The 17529-nt window shown below is 35.8% G+C and overlaps 1 protein-coding gene across 7 annotated transcripts in view; it reads right to left on the bottom strand.

The window, feature by feature from the left end:
* PTPRM (protein tyrosine phosphatase receptor type M) overlaps nucleotides 1-17529 on the bottom strand; it is a 432075-nt gene that overhangs the window by 254750 nt on the left and 159796 nt on the right. For all 7 annotated transcript variants that reach the window (XM_015855338.3, XM_015855340.3, XM_015855342.3 and 4 more), the window contains exons 6-7: nucleotides 12173-12347; nucleotides 1730-2023 (exon numbers count right to left, since the gene is read on the bottom strand). In XM_015855338.3, coding sequence (XP_015710824.2) covers nucleotides 1730-2023; nucleotides 12173-12347 — 469 coding nt within the window. The remainder of the gene's footprint in view (nucleotides 1-1729; nucleotides 2024-12172; nucleotides 12348-17529) is intronic.

Raw genomic sequence — 17529 nt, 5'->3', positions numbered from 1 at the left:
CCCCCCCCCCTTTTTTTTTTCCCCCAGAAAGTAGCTAAGTAAGTAACTGCTGATGTGAAATAGTGAATAAAATATCTCATTTGCCTTCCTTGTACACACAGATTCTGCTTCACCTATATGACTTCTATGCCAACCCTCATGTTTTGTTGCCCTCTTCTATTTTCTCCCTGTCTGTAGCAGAGGTGACAGAGCAAGCAGTGGTGTAGGTGCTTGGCTGCTGACCATCTCTATACCTTTAGTGCAAACAGGCTCATGTGCACCGTACCCTTTGTTACAGAATCTCAACATACAAGAAGATAAACTATGCAGAAAAACTGGCTTAATTTTAAAGTACAAGAAGTACATCAGTACTAAATATATACAAATCTTACGTAGACAGATAATTTAACACTATTATGAAAGGCACAGCGACCTAGAAATGCTCCTGAAGGGTACTCCAATTAATTTTTATGCCCTAGTTTTGACTAAAATTCTGTATTCAGCCTAATACAGAAAGTCTGACAAATACTGATGATAGCTACATTGAATTTTCTTTTTGTATTTTTCATTAAATACTGCTTTTCAACAATGAAAAGAAGAAAGAAACCACAAAGAATATAATACAGTTAGCACTTATGTAAGCTTGCATCTCCAAAGCTGGGTTTCTCAAAGGAGCCACTTTTCACTTGACGTTTGGCATCACACCAATCAGTTAAACTGAAATGACATTCAGCCATGGGTAGATGGCCAAGTGACTTTATAAACAGTAACTTTACTTCCACATGCCATGGAAATACATCAGTATTTCTGTTTCAACTTATAAATTCTAGTATCATTCAAAAGACAAGGAATACCCACCAGGTCTTAAAAATACTATGATCAATAAGCTTATACCATTTGCTCAGTCACGTTTTTTCTAGGTACGCTTCTATCTCCTACCCATTTCACTGCAGCAGAAAAGAGGATTCAAAATACTGGGGAAAAACACTAATGACAAAAAAAAAAAAAAATCCAGGTCACAATATACCCTATTATTTTGGAGCAGCTGAATCCCAAATTAATATCACCTCTACTCTTTCCTTGTTTTTTTTCCTTTACATAATAGGTCTTTGAATCTTTCTCAAGTCAGAGGTCAGCACTATTAATTATAACATCTGAAACAGACACCAAGACAGCTTTGTAACGCAACAGATCACACCATCTTATTTTATGATAAGACATGATGTCAGTAACTCAAGAAAGCAGTGCTGTTCTAAAATTTATCTGCCAATTGAGACATAACCTTTGCTGTAACTTTACCTACAAAACTCTTCCACTTTACCTACAAATTTGATATACCTGACACTGAAAAAAAGCAAAATAAACTCAATCCAAAACAAACAAAACTGCTTTCATAACAATAAAGAGAAAGTAACTTGTTTCCCAAACATAAACTAATGAGCAGAGTGTAATGAAAAGAAAAAATGATCAGTGGAATACTGCATACTTAACAGTGAAAATTGCTCACTCCAGCACTCTGATCACTTTAAGGCATAAACAAGTATGATTTAACCTATGAAATACTGTGGCACTGAAGGTTTATTTCAAAGTGATCCTGCCTACCAAAGTTAAGATGTTATACATAGAAACATTCAGCCATACTTCCTGCAGTGTTCCAGTTCAACACTTATAGTAAAAGCTGATAGTAAAATAACATGTTTTCAACTCTAGAGAGATGCTTGCAACTTTCCAGTCACTTCTGAGTACTCACCAGCACATTTTGTTCTTGTTTTGAGAGCTGGCCCAGGAGATCCAGTTCCTCCTTCGCCCGGTCTTGTAAGTAACACACTGATTTCATATTCTGTGTCAGGATCCAGGTGTCCAATCTTATAGCTTGTGGAGTCCACAGGTTGTATGTCATACCAGCTTCCACTTGAAGTTCGATACTCAACTTCCCTTTGAATAATGGGTCCGTCTCCATTGATGGAATTGGCATTCAACTGTATCCATAGGTAAGTCGCACCAACTGAGGACAGTTGAGGTGGAGCAATAGGAACTGGTGGCTCTGAAACATAATAAGTCACAAAAAGCAGCTATGATTACACAGGCATTTTTTCTAGTTTCTAAAGTATTCAGACAAACAATGGATTTCATACCATAGTAGAGCTGCAGACTGCATAAAATGCAGCTACAAAGGAATTGTTATTGCAGATTACTTTACTTGTTTTACATAAATTGCAATATGCAAAGTCTTCCCCTTAGGCACTTAGAGATTATAACCTGAAGCTCATAGAACTTCATACTCTGTGTGACTTGAGTTCTCCTATTCACTTGACATTAAATGGTATCTTTTAACTTCCAGTTTAAAATGAAAGCTGATCTCATGTTTTCTTATCAAAAATATAGTTCTTACTGGATGTTAACATAAAGCCTACTAAAAAAAAACACATTTTAAAGTAAAAATTCATATTTTAGTCTGTTCTTAAACATAACAGTAACTTTTGCCTGAAAACAGAATTGATTATTTTCATTATTTTTCATGGACTGCAATATCCAGTCCTCAGAATTCAGTGCAAGCAGAATAAATACGATATTTTTTAAGCTCTATATCCTGGTTAAGCAGAAAGGGCTTCTAAATGAGAGATGTGGGAATTCTCAAGTCTACTATTTCATGTAATGGCTTATTTCCTCTAACACACAGAAGCAACATTCTGTCTCACTAAGGAAGCATACATATGATCTTCAGATAGCTTGCATTCTAAAAGTAAGATTAAAAGTAAGATTTTAAAACTTCTTTTAATTATTATATAATGGACATCTAATTTCAAATTAAGACTACCAAAATAATTTGCAGGCATCATTTCTTTTTAAAGCTAAATAACCCATTCGCTTTTTCCCTACTGATTAAACACAGAATTACTCTGCTGTTTCAAGCATCACATCTGCATAAAATTCCCTTTCCCAACAGTTAAATACATTCAAGTAGAATGAAACCAATCTGCTGAAATAAGGCAGTGTTTGATCCAATAGTCTTAACGTATCTATCAGCAAACACTGCCACCTTCTTAAGGTTACACAGAATAGTTAATGAAAGCAGAACATTTTTCTTCCCTAAGCTGCAGATTCAGATTTATTCTCTTCTGCTAACCACTTCCCCAGGTGTTGAGCTGCAGGTAGTCAAATGGAAAAGATCAATTTAGATATTTCATCATTCTCCCAGGAACTTTGGAGCCAGACTTAAAGCAAAGAGCATAAAAGAAGGAAGCTCTGGCAAGAAAGGAACTCTGGAAATAAGTATTAATATTTCCCAAGAAATAGCAGAATTGCAATTTTAACACATACCTAATTGCACTAGATGCCACTTTCTTCTTCCCCCCCCCCCCCCCCCCCACTTACAGAAAAAGTACTAAACTCACAGAGCACTGAGCATTCTGAAGATCACCTACGATCTTCACAGAACAGTGGTGTTTCTAATTAGCGCTGTATAGTTTTACATAAACTTTTAATCAGTGCAACCTGCTAGCAATTGCTGAAACATGACATCACAAAGTTGCAAACACAGGTGTTTGCACTACTCATTTTCATCTTAATAAAATTAATTAATTACCATCATGAAGAACACAATACAGTTGGCAACAATCTGGAACATTTCCAAAGATGTCTACTAATTATTACTGACTCAAATAGATAGAATGATGGACTAAATATATTCAACTGCATACAGGCAAGAGGAATCTTGTTTACATTTTCAGATCACTAAGGAAAACATTGTTATATAAGCCAGTAGCAACGTATAGCAAACCGATGCCAGCTTTTGGTTCAGCACACATTGCAGCTTCCTTGAAAACAGAGCTCCTGAAGTACAGAAACGATGGCTTCATACAATGATAGTGTGCCTGGAAACCGTTCTGACTTGACACAAAATGATTTAGCATCAATTTAAATCATTAGGCTGTTTTGTGAACCAAGACATGAAATGGAACTTTTATAGCGCATCCTAAGGCATTTAGTTAGCCATGCTGAAAGAACAGTTAATTACTTTCAAGTTTCAAATGCTACTAAGGGCTGCTGAAGTTCCATTCAAAATGCGAACTCAGGAGTTAGGTCGCTAAGGTTAGTGGTTACACCAATTCATTCCAAGTATTACAAGGACTTGCAGTAGTATTTTATCATCTTTTTATCCCTTGGGGTGTATTTTTCATTCCTTTGTGTTCAAAGTGCAAAAGGTTAATTCAAGTTGCATGATTTCAGCAAAGCTTGCATTCGGTACAGTTTATTTAATACTAGAAGTGTAGTTCAATACCACAAGTAGTCCTTCTGTTGGAGATCAAAGTTACATAGAATGAACTTTTCAGTATAAATAGGATATTCCTCATTAAGTGACTGGTTAAAAACATGACCACACACTTTTATACAAACCATGTAATATCAAATACAAAGAGCTGGTTCTTCTTTTAGTCAGAATTAGTATTGTTTTTAAGGATGCTGAGAAATTTGAATCGTATAGGAAAAATACCAGAATGCATCACCACCACCTTTCATGGAAAACAGTTTCACTGATGGCCACTGAGGCAGTGTCAAATAAATACCCCTAAAAACTGTTTTCCAATTAATATCTTTATAAACATGGTTCAATAGACCTGTCTCTCTGCAACCAGGTGCAATCAGGGAAAAAATTCAACTGATTGCAGAAGGTGGAAGATTACAGCAATAGCACTTTAATATGATCCTGTAGTTGTAGATATCGTATATCTTTTTTTTTTCTTGTAACAGAAGAACAGACGTAAATAAAGCCATTCAATAAAATCCTTTAAAGATAAGTTTTAAATAGATATTAATTAAGAAAAAAAAAGTTTATTTGTAAGTTTCCAGAAATTCAATGCTTTTCACACTTCGGACAAACAGGTGACCTGTTCTTGAATTTTGAAATGAATGTCAATGGGCAAAATCCCTTATGGAAATAAAATACTGTCCACCTTACAAAAAGTCAGACGTGTCAAAATGCAATGACTGCAGATAAGAAAAATGTTTTAGGCAGATCCTTTAACATCACCCTACACTGATTCGATCAACTACAGTAAGAAGAAAAATGACAAAGCCCTATGATAAGGAGCAGTCTCTCTCATACAGAGGATAAAAAACTAAGTCACAGATGCATAGAAACCACTTACTCTTATGCACTCCTACATTAGTTGCAAGCATCCTTGTAAGAGAAGCTCCTTTATTTACATAAAGCTCCATGCTTTAAATTATAGAGAACTTCCAAACGTTTTCAACAAGATCCTAATATCTTTGTGTTTTGCAGTTCTTTTAAAATTTTAATAGGCAGGGGAATGATATCACACTGAGATGCCAGTGGAGATAATGTAAATCTCAGAGATTTAACTGATTTATAAAACACACAAAAATAGGCATTTATTGTCTGGTGCCCAGAAGAGCTCATTTGAAATATGGAAAAATCTACTCTGGTAGTAGCAGTAACTTTATTTTTAAAGTAAGAAATGTGGAGAATAGAGCTTTGCTACATTTGGAGGAAAGAAATATCTATCCTGCAAGCTAATTTTAATTTAACAGTGGCTGTTAGAGAATGACATGATAATCCCACGCAATATTATTTAGCACATAATAAGTACATGATGTAAATGATGGTAAAACAGAACATCAATCATCTCTGATGCTATTTCCACATTAATAACTTATTATATAATTACAATACTTATTAAACTAATTATTGTCTTGAAATAACCTACATCAGCTTTATATATACAACTATACATACACAACTGTATTATCTATATATGAGCATACAGACCGTTGTGCTCATCTTCTGACCAAGCAAACTATGGTGGTCTTTTGGAAATGGAGAGCAATGCCTATTTGCAGCATTTAACTGCAGGGTAACAAGTTCTCCCATTGAGAAAACAGAAAAACAGTGATTTTGAAACACCACAATTCTTTGCACAGTATTTGTTCAAAAAAGTCTTTATGTAACTTCTACCAAAGTATTTAATTATAAAAAAGAATACTGGAATTAAACAACGTCTATAAGCAGTATGGTGAATAACATCAATACATTTTATACTACTCTTTTTTTTTTTTTAGGACATTTCAGATGAAAACTTGACCAGAACTGTACTGTAATGCTATTAAAATTACTTCTAAATTTGTCATTTAAGAAAACGTCATTGTTATAATTCATTTTGAAATACTACAGAACGTTTCAGCATCCTTATATAAGACAGTCTGCAGGTACAATCTTGAGCATCCTTACACTATACAGTTTGCAGGAACAATCTGATTAGCTGGACATTCATAAACACCCTGCAAAACTGTGTATTGCCATTATTCTCCATCCTTAATTAGGCAGACTGTTCTTTTCACCATACATCTTTCTCCCAAACCCAGTCAGTCTGGTCATCAGCTGTCTGTTTTAATCCAGCAGCACCTCAGCCTTTACTGCTCTCACTTCATCCTCATTTGCCAACCTGATCAGCCTGAAGCCATCCATCCTTTCTGTTCTCCCACTTGCACAGGTTGTGGGGTTTTTTTTGTTTTTTTTGTTTGTTTTCTTTTTTCCCCTCTCCATGCTCTGGCCACTATTCCCACATTCCTAATATCTCTGAATTCCCATTCTGGTTCGTTGCTTCTTTACTTAGCTTTTAGACACATACTTTGTCTGCTCCTGTTCTTCTAACCAAGCTTCTCCCTAACATCTGCTGCTCCCTCCAGCACTTCCATTCCAGGGCCTTTCCATCCAATTATCTTTCTCATTGGCCTCTGCCTCCAGTCTCAGTCCTACACATATATATGTGCTTACACACACATACAATATTTACATGCACATATAAGTACGGATAGATGTTTCTGCTCCACCCTTGGTTTTCTCTAGGTCATCCTAGTTCTTAGTGTTCATTTAGCCCCAATTTTCAACTGCCTCTCCCCTCACTTCAAAACACTTCCCAGTTTACCATTCTTTGCAGTCCCAATTCCAACAGCCTCATCTAAGTGTGCAGCTCCTTGCTATTGCACCACCCATGATCCTCATCATGCACATTTTTACTTCACAGTAATACTCCAGGGAGATACAGGGCTGCACACCAAAAGCATGGTAGTGATGAGCTCCCAACTTTGTATTCACGTGCCTGGATCCAGCCCAACCCAGAGGAGCTCAGATCAGTACCAGCATTTAAATTTCATCCACTGTATCTAGAATGTGAAGGATTAGGATTAGGGAAAAGAGAACTCAGAAAAACATCCATTGCACATATCCAAATGGATTCCTTTTGTTTCTTTGTTTTTGTTTTTGAGATTGTAAATAAATTGAAAGAAAGTATTTACAAAAGTGGAAAAAACAGATGAACTATCTCAACTGTTTTGTTTGGACATATTCTGAAAACCTTCAAGCTGAGACACAAACCCATACTGAAAAATATCAGCCTGAAGTCAATTTGCCAAGATTATGAGCATCTGAAAGCAGTATTTCATGACAGGTAACAGTAAAAAGAATTTGAGGAATAAAATAAAATAAAATAAAAAGGGTACAGGCAAATGAATGTACCCAGAATGAAAGATTCATTAGCAAAAGAGAAAACAGATCTACGTATCTGTGTATATTTAATGCAGGGTAGCCACCAATACCTCAGATAAGCAATTTCTAATATTTATTTCCCTTGTCCTGATCTCAAAATGACTTTGCTCTCCAGAATACAGTCTTTGTTCTATGGGTTCAGTCTCCAGTTCTATTCCTTGTATTAAATCTTTCATTTGAAAAGATGCAGACGTTTAAGCTGCCAACATTACAGATGGCTACCTCTCTATGCCCTCGCTCAAAAATCTAACAAAATTCTCTTTAACCAATTTGACACCTAGGTTTACCTTGTTTGAACTCAATAAGCAGTCTGAAGTCTGCAATAATCTGGTGTCTGCTCAGACAGGCTCATTCTGTTCTCCTAAATCCAATCTGCATTGGATCTGCCTGCTATTAGAAAAATTCAGCATAGGGACTGTATGTAGAAGTCTAATTTACTTCAGCAAATACATTTAATCAATTCCACCCTACTATTTTCCTTCTGCTCACTGTTTGATTACCTTTATGTCATCTATTAGATATAAACTGCAGGTTTTTTTCACAATAAGTGGGTGATCTGACAAGGCCAATTTCATGTCTCCCATTAGATAAAGTGACATTTCAATCCGACTCTCTGACAAACTTAGATGAGGGTACTGCGTAGTTTGAACACATGCACAATGACAAAGCACTTGTCTTTTCAGTCTTTCCTATCAGAACAAACACTTGGGTAAAATTGAAAATTTCCCATTTGGGATTTATTTAAATAGAGCAATCAATACTTTATTTCACCACTTTCTAAAGGGCATATAAGAGAACAGAAACAAGTTTTTTAAAAAAATCCTTTTATTTTTCCTTCATGTTTGGAGCCCAGCTAATTGTTCACTGACAGGGGTTTTGCTCATTAACTAGACAATATTCATGTTTACAGTTCTTTAGTAAGATAACATAGGATTAACTGACAGCTTTTTAATTGCTTTTCCCTCCTCCCCCTCACAGCAAATAAACCTTGTTAGAACCGTATCTGTTCAGGTAAAAAAGAAAGAAAAAAAAAAAAAAAGAAAAAAGAAAAATGAAAGGAACATTAGTCAGCTTCTTACATATCTATCATCCTCAAAATTAAGATTTAATTCCTATTCCTTTGTAATTTCTGGTTTGGTTTGCAGTGGCTGATACTGACATTATTCCTGTTGATTTCAAAAGCTCTTGGATCTGGCCTCCAGTGTACACAACATCGTGTCAAGGCAGAACTGCAAACTTTAAAGATGTTTACATAAGAAAGTATTTAGAGTTCACTTACAGGAAGTTCCTATTTAGTGAAACTATGCCTACAATGAACTGGTGTGAACACTGTACACAGTTGTAACCTACTCTGCTGTGCAGATGTCTTTAAGTCTCTACTTAAAGGCAAAGATATTTTGGAAAAAAAACCAAATAACTATTTGTTTATTTTCAATTTGTGTTACAAGCTCAGTAACCAAAAGATAGCACAATGAATGTGATGAGATTTAGAATACTGCATCCAGTTCTGAGCTCCCCAGTTCCACAAAGACAGGGCTCTAGAGGGAGTCCAGCAGATCATCCACAAAGATGATAAAGGACCCAGAGCATCTCCTGTATGAGGAAAGGCTGAGTAATCTGGGTCTGTTCAGCCAGGGAAAAAGAAGACTGAGAGGGGATCTGATCAATGTTTATAAATATCTAAAGGGAGATGGGAGGCAAATGGATGAGGCCAGGTTCTTCTCGGTTGTGTGTAGCAATAGGACAAGGAGAAATGGCCTATAGCTTAAACATAGGAAGTTCTGTAACAACATGCAGAAGAACTCCTTTATGGTAAGGTTGACGGACCACTAGAACAGGTTGCCATGGAGAGGTTACAGAGTCTCCTTCTACAGAGACATTCCATCTGAACCCTATTGTAGGGTACCTGCTTTAGAGATGGGGTTGGACTTGATCTCTTGAGGTTCTTTCCAACCCCTGCAAATTCTGTAATTCTGTGAGATGACTCTCTAACTTAAAAACATTAGGTCTGATTTTCCTGTCAGCACAGCAATGTAATTCCAGAGAAATTCCACTTAGTCAGCTTGGTTACCCCAGTGCGAATGAGATGAGAATTAGATTCATCATTTCCAACACAGTAAGGGGAGCAATTAAATCACTGTTTCTACACATACTATTATTATCAGTAATTCCTAAGTAGACTCAACGTTACATTCAGTATGGGTATGTGTATATTTCTCATTATTTATTGATGGTGATAATCTAAAATATATTTTGCTGCACTTAAATCAATTCATTAGCTTTGAATTCTGCCAAATAACATTGCAGAAAAGCTGCTGAAAAAAATAGGAAATACAATTTCGTAATTATACACCATCAGTAACAAAGCATATTTATTAATTAATAATGAGTTCCTAGTGCTGCTATTTAACTATAGTTATCTAAGGTTTTACAGCACAATGCTTAAAGTGGGCCTTTTTAAGTCAGAAGGAATGACCTGCAGGTGCTCTCATAGAAGCTCCAATACAGGCAACAGGGATTAACCATAATTACTTTGCCACTCTACAAGTAGTTAATGGGATTACACCCTAAGGCTATGCAATTGCTCAGAGTGCTCAGTGCAAATTTTCTGAAAGAATCTGGATAAACACAAGTGCTTTAATGATATGCTTCATAATTTCATCTACTGCACCACAAAAGGAACAATAATAAATTAAAGCACCCTAAATCAAAGAAATTGAGAACACTTAACTATTTTGGTTTTCTGCATCTCCTGTCATGGATGTTGTCAATCTTCCACCTGACTCATTCAGTCTCATTTATTCCACTGGTCTGCAATGCTGTACAGGCTGAAGGATGCCTTATCATTCTTGGTGGGGCGTGTACATTTCTTCTCTCTTTCCTAAGCTCTATATATCTCTTGCATCTTCTATGGTGACCAACTACTCTCCAATCGTACTAAGTCCAAGTTTCTTTTTCTCTAATCAACTAAAAAATCCTAAGCCCGCATTCATCTTACTTTGTTCTAGGGATTTCATCTTTCCATTCTTCCAATCCCCATATTTTTCTTAAATATCCTGCTCTAATTTTTATTTAATTGAAAAAACTCAAGCATACCTACAGCCTGTTAGCCTTCCTTCTTCTCTCCTCTATGAGAACTCTACTGTCCTGTTCTCTGCCTTACTTTCATTTTTCTTTTGTAACTTTTAAATTTGATTATTTATTGTTCCCCCTGTTCTTCAAACTTCTCTTTGAATGCTATTTTCTTGTACACATACTTTACATATTGTCTTCAGAAACAAGATCTATGATACATTTTCAGATACATAACATTTAGCCCATGCTTATTTATCAACATACATATAAATTACCTGAACAAAATGAGAAATAATTTGGGAAAAGGATCATATCATATAAAAAGCTCTGAAAAATTCTACAGTTCTGTCAGCATGCAAAATTACTGAAGAGATAAGGGAAATAAAGGAGTGAATCCAAGATCAACTAAGAATAAAGTCCCTTATTGAGTGTACTTTCTGCGATGAGAACCATACTGAATATGTTCTGATTCTTTACTTATAAGAGTGAATTGTAAGAAATGTCAATCTGCATCTTAAATCAAAAGATAAAACCTAAAGTAGAATTTGTAAAGCAGAGTATCAAAAATACTGCTCAAGAATTAGATTCTTACTGGTGTTACTCCTTTACCTATGCGCTTCTTTAATACCATAAGAACAGCTATATGTTCTTATCAAAACTGTACATCCAAAAGGAAAAAATCCTATTAAACAAGCAACATGGTTTCTAAAATCAGAGAATGCAGAATAGATGCAACTGTGTCCTTCCTAATATTATTAGTGGAAAAAACCACACTCTCAGTGGATTCAATTTTAGGGCACTTCTTCTCTCCTTGCCAACTTTGATCAAACTGTTCTCAGGAAGAGAAAAAGACCCTTTAGCCCTTCGTCCTGCTGTTTTCTTTTTTAGGCACAGAACTGACCAGAAAGGGAAGACACGTAGCACAATAATGTGGCTCACCAAATTTCGTGCTACAAAATATCTTTTTTCTCTAAAAAAAAAACAAAAAATAGCAGTACATTCCTCCAAAATATTAGTATAAATAAGAAACAACCAAAACCAATTAATATTAAGAAATTGTTTTAGCACTGTTTTCTACAAGGAAGGACATCCTTATGCCCATTTTATTCACATATGAGAGTTTCCCGATGTTTTAAAAATCTCTCTCTGCATGTTGGAAAATGTTTTCTTTCATTGTAAAGTTTCCAGATTTTGAACTAAGTATAGTTTTAAAAATGTTACCTCCGCCATGGAAGTAAATAGCCAGTATTAGATTCACATCCTCCAAAAAATCTTGCAGATATGCTCTTAAAAGCAGAAATGCCATCTGAACAGTACATTTGAGGGAGATATTTAAAATCAGTGACCCACAACTAACCAGTTAATTAGCTCTGGTTTCTTCTGTCGTTTCCTTGCTACAGCTGGATAAACTAATATGATTTACACAAACAGTCTACATATTAAACCTTTCATCAACTGTAATGAACTACGGGTGACATCCTTAGTAAACTAGCAATTGCAGGTCCTTATTCAATACTCCAAGCACAAAATAGTGATCCGATTGTGAAATACCTTTCACTATTAGTTCTGCATAGTTCGATACTCCAACCCCTCCTTCTGTTCGAATCATGCAGCGATAGTTGCCAGCATCCCTCTTCGTGGCATTTACCACATTAAAAAGAGCTACAAACCGTCGAACATTGAACACCTTTATGTTCTTCAAAGGTGCATCCCTCACATAAATACCCTAGGCAAAGAAACAAAAATAAAGAATATTGTTAGTCACGCTTTAAAAAACAAACACAAAAACCACTAAAAAACAATTCTATTTCTCTTAAGCTCCCCAAGAGAGGAGGAAAGGTGAAGGCAGAAGTATGTACTATTACTTGTACAGATGTTTACACTGTACGAGACTCTACTGCCTTCCCTTGCGAGTTAAAACATTCATCATCAGTGGGAGACCACTCATGCGGAACAGCTGCTTTCAACTCTTTATAGATTAACTAATACAAAAATTGGAGAGCAATGTAACATTTTACTTGCTTGGCTTACCTTACACAAGTACTTAAAGTTCATTGCTTTTTGTTTTATTTTGGTCTTCTTAAAGAAGGATAAAATAGCATACGCTGTCTCTATTTTCTACTCTCCTCCACATCTGCTAATCAGCATATGCATTTGGCACAGCTTGCATAGAAATCTAAGTGTATGGCTATCATATAACAGAACCTACACTTGGGATTGATTATCAGCAAGTCAGGTGGAAGATACCTGCCACAGATTTACCAGGTGAACGACTAGGAAGGCTGTAGTTGTCTCAATTTCCCAGTTTCTCAGCACAGTACTGGGAACTGGGCAATTTTTAATCCAGTGCAACATTTTGCTCTCAATTCAACATCTTGCATGTGCAGAACAAGAAAATTATCTACATAAAGCTGAGGAGCACAAGGCCCCTATGTCCTGGCCTATTGTGTCTTGTCATCCAATGAATGTCTGGAAGAGAGCGGAGTAGATGCAAAAGGACAAAGGGACAGAGATGATATCTTGCCACATCCTCTGATGTGAAGCTGAGGGTTAATAGAAAGCTCTTACATCCTCACCTGAACTCATCCTCTAGCTGGCCATGAAATAGACTAGATCCACTAGGTAAGTCAAAGAAACTTCAGAAAATATAATAACCCAATTATTATAGATGGTTAAAAAAATTACACTACTTAAAAAAGTTATTCAAACAAGTAATGTGCACTTTCCATACAAACATAAGCTTTTCAATAAACTGAAGCCTACTGCCATTATTAAAGCAAAATAAGAAGAAATCATGGAGAGCCCCAGAAAGCACCTCCCCAAAGATTTTACCCTTGGGAAGGCATATGAAACCTTATGGTATTTAATACACCAGTTATTTTTGGTAGGCTAGCTTCCATAAACTGTCAACACAATTAGTGATGTCTGTTTCTTTGCCTTGGATCCAACAGAATTTAAGACGTATACAGGAAACACTGACTTCAATTTGTTATGGCCTTCACTTGTCAGCATACTGAAAGTAACCTTAAAGTACCAGGTACCAGGAGAGCTACAATAAACAGTAAATTAAATAGATCCATAACCACAAAACCAAGTCAAAGTTAATCATGCCATTGATGCTAAAGAAGCAGGATAATTAATCATAAATCCTGTTTGCATTCTCGTAACATCATAAGGTGAGAGTTATTTCCCCTTAAAAAATAAACATGGGTGACACATAGCTTATTTAAAAGAAAAAAAAAAAAAAAAAAAACAGAAAAAAAAAAACTTTATATGATGCCCAGAGAATGAACCACTATGCTTTAAAATTTATTGAGATTATTACCTGACAATTACTTTGATTACTGCCAGCTCCTTAGAATTCCTAGAATTCCAAGCTGCAGATAAACTGACTTCTCTGACACGGTATGTACTGAAAGCAAAACTTGGAAAGAAGTGTTCAAAACAACTGTTTGAAAACTACTGTTTTTACTGATTTTGCCACTGTACTATCATTCAAGCAAAAGTAGTAGGAAATATCAGGATGCAAGTTGAATTAGTTATTTATGGTTTTGGAGAATTAACATTATTTAAAATCACGTATATCTTTAAATTCTTACGACAGTGACTGCTTAGTTCCAATTATCACAGCTGCTAAGCACAGATCATTGCTTTAAAGTGTGCTTCTGCAGTTCTCAGACTATAAAGACTTGTGCTTACGTTGCATCTACCCATGATAGCTTTTTCCTTTCTCTGTCTGCAACATCAGGAAGCTCTGCATGGGCTATGTCCTCCTGCCAAGAAATCTGTAAATAACTCTCTAGGGAACAACTTGCCATCACACATACATTAATTCTAGCACCTACACTAGCTCAGTTGATTTCAAGTGTGAACAAGAATCTCCACATTCCAGCTGCAGTGCACACCTACACCTCATGTGGGGCTTCCATGGCCAGAATTGAACAGGATTCTCACAAATTACAACACAACTGAAGAACTGCGCAAATATTTTATTATTTAGAATCATAGAATTGCTCAGGTTGGAAAAGACCTTCAAGATCATTAAGTCCTAATGCCACCACACCATACTACCCTAAATTCAGGCACCCCAATTTAGTTCTTGCTGTCCTTTCACCTACCTGACAAAGGCAACAGGATACTGTTAAAGGGAGGCAAAGTGAAAGGACTAGGCAGTGACACAAGGCAGGATATTCTCTGTCTTACTCTGGAAGAGCCAAGCACACAAAGAGAGGAGACCAAGGAAAAATGTGATGCATTCGCACTCCCTGCTGAATCCACACAGAGAGCTGTCTCCTACCACAGACCTATTCAAACCTCCTACCACCTGCTAAAGATCCTTACCACTACTGCCTAATCTCTTTCACCTTCCATTTATTCCCAAACATACCAATCCCACCTGATTTCAAATACCTTCACTGCTGTTCTAAAACTTTAAACAAATAATTGACTGTAAGGATGTACTACATGATATCCATGTAGCAATAATTTTGACCAGAAAACAGAGAAGCTTTGGTTTGTTTAACAGAGGTGCATCATTTTGTTCAAATAATGAAGTTCCAAGAGCATTCAAGAGAACTTAGCTAGGCTCTGAAGAAGATTTGAGGCCTTCTGTCCCCCACTGGAATTCATATATGAAACAGATCATTACGGGTGCCTTCAAAATTCATGAAGGAGCTCCAGATAGGAAGCCTTTAGTATCACTATTACAACTCACCTGAAAAGTATATTAATATAAATAAAGATCATGACTGATTTCTCTTAACACTACAAACTCACAAAATGCAGTGTGTCTAATGACATGTTAGAACTCCAGAAATCCTACAAAAATCACCAGTATGACATTCCTTCCCTGAGCCCAAAGGGGAAAAAAAAAAAAAGAAAAAAAAAAAAGTGCTTTTTTTTTTCACATAGTCTTTCTATGAAAAATATACTTCCAAGGAAAAAGTAGTGTTTGGAATAGAGACTAAGCAACATAATCTGTTTACTTTCCACAAGAAATAATATAGCTCTAGAGACCAGGTCTTTTCCCTCTTCAGCAAAAGAGGAGAGTCACCTAATTGCTATAAGCCTGAGCATAAATGAACGGTAATCAAAGTAATAAATTCAAGCATAAGAAGAATTTAATTCACAGGCAATGAGACAATAAAAATGAAGAGAGTTAAACACAAAATGCACAGGAAAGAAAAACCAAACTAAACCTACAAAGCCCTACCCAAACCAGTTATTTCAGCAATTGCCAAGTGCAATAAAGAGCATTTCTTCAGAATAAAAATCTTATTTACCGTTTCACAAACAGATACAGAAATGTTTCTACTTTAACTGCATTCATACAACCAGCTTCTCTTTATTTGTGATTCACAGTTCTCCTCACTGACTCACTGCATAGCATCTTCAGGAAGCTGCACAGCTATAACAGCAAGTATATGTATGGGAGAGTGCATCAACCTATTAACTTTTCTATACTAACAGGTCCCTTTAAGCATACTGTACGATAAACAACAGGTGCTCCACGCAAATTGTGGATGGCTATTTCACTCAGAATACCTAAGAAAACCACATTAATACCAAGTCAACATTCCTTTACTGAATATATTAGAAGACACCTCTACAACTTCTTTAAAGAATGTTATATTTAGTAGCATTCACAAAAATGATTTTTAAACTCAAATAAAACTTTGAAGTTTCACAAATAAAAGAGACCATTTCTGTGGTTGATTATCTACTGCTTCAACAATTATAGTAATAAAAAGTCCTTAACCTCAGCTCTTTTAAAATAGATACTGAAATTCGCTGAATTGCAAATTAACAATCTTTATGAGAGATTCCTCACAAGCACATCATATCTTAATGAGCATTAAACAAAAAACAACAGGTCTGTAACATACCAGTCTCAATGCAGAAAATGATTTTCAATGAAACATGACAGCAAGGTATAGTAAAGACCAGTCAGACTGCCAGATTAACTTTGTGGTGTCTTCTTGTTTTTTGTGCTTTGTGTTGCTGTTTCCTATTAAATTCAGTTCACCAGGATAAATACAGTTCTTTTTCCTTTGCTCAGTAGTTCTGTTATGTCATGTGAAAGACTGAGGCTTTAATGCATTTAAGCCTGCTAGCTCCTTCTGCCTCTGAGACAGGGAAAACTGCATGACCAGGACACTGCATTTGCTGGAAAGAGGAAACTACCTTAATCATTTAATCCTATACCTGTTTGGAGTACAAAGGCTGCATCTCTAAGGCAGAGCTACCTAACTTAGCACAGAAGAATTTTAACTGCAAAAAAATGGACTGCAAAATGCTGAAATCCAAAAATGAACATAACAGATTCCACTGGTTGCTGAGAAACCTCTATGTTTCCAAATGTTCAGCGAATGCTTCACCAAAACAAAAAACAACTAAACAAAGCCAAACAAAAACAAATCAGGAATGCTATTTATGCAAAACAATGAATATAATTAATTAGTGAGTCACTGGTAAGAATACATTTTCTATTAAGCAATATGTAATTTAACAAGCCGGTATATTAAAAAAAATCTTAATTTAACCTTGGTATATAAACAGCTTGAAAATCCATTCTTCTACTACCACTATATTAAATTCACTCAGAGACAGCACAAAACACCCTAAAAATGCACATTATTTTTCCTTTCTAAGCAAGCTAGAGTGAAAAGAAATACGCTGATGGTTATTTAAATTAGACTTGCAGTCTCGTTTAGGCAATGAACTAACACTAAGTCTCCTAAATGAACAGCAATTTAGTAGCAACAAGATATATATTAAAGCTTTCAGAAATAGTTTTAACAAAAATGCAGCAGTAATTCAAAGGGATTGAAGTTCTGGGGTGTTGTATCTATCACTACCACTGCATTAATCATTCTCAAAGCATGTTTCAACAATTTTGCCAGAAGAGA

This window comes from Coturnix japonica, chromosome 2, assembly GCF_054131305.1.
Source record: "Coturnix japonica strain WE chromosome 2, WE-NBRP24, whole genome shotgun sequence".
NCBI classification, from domain to species: domain Eukaryota; kingdom Metazoa; phylum Chordata; class Aves; order Galliformes; family Phasianidae; genus Coturnix; species Coturnix japonica.
This window is presented reverse-complemented; position numbering and strand designations above follow the sequence as displayed.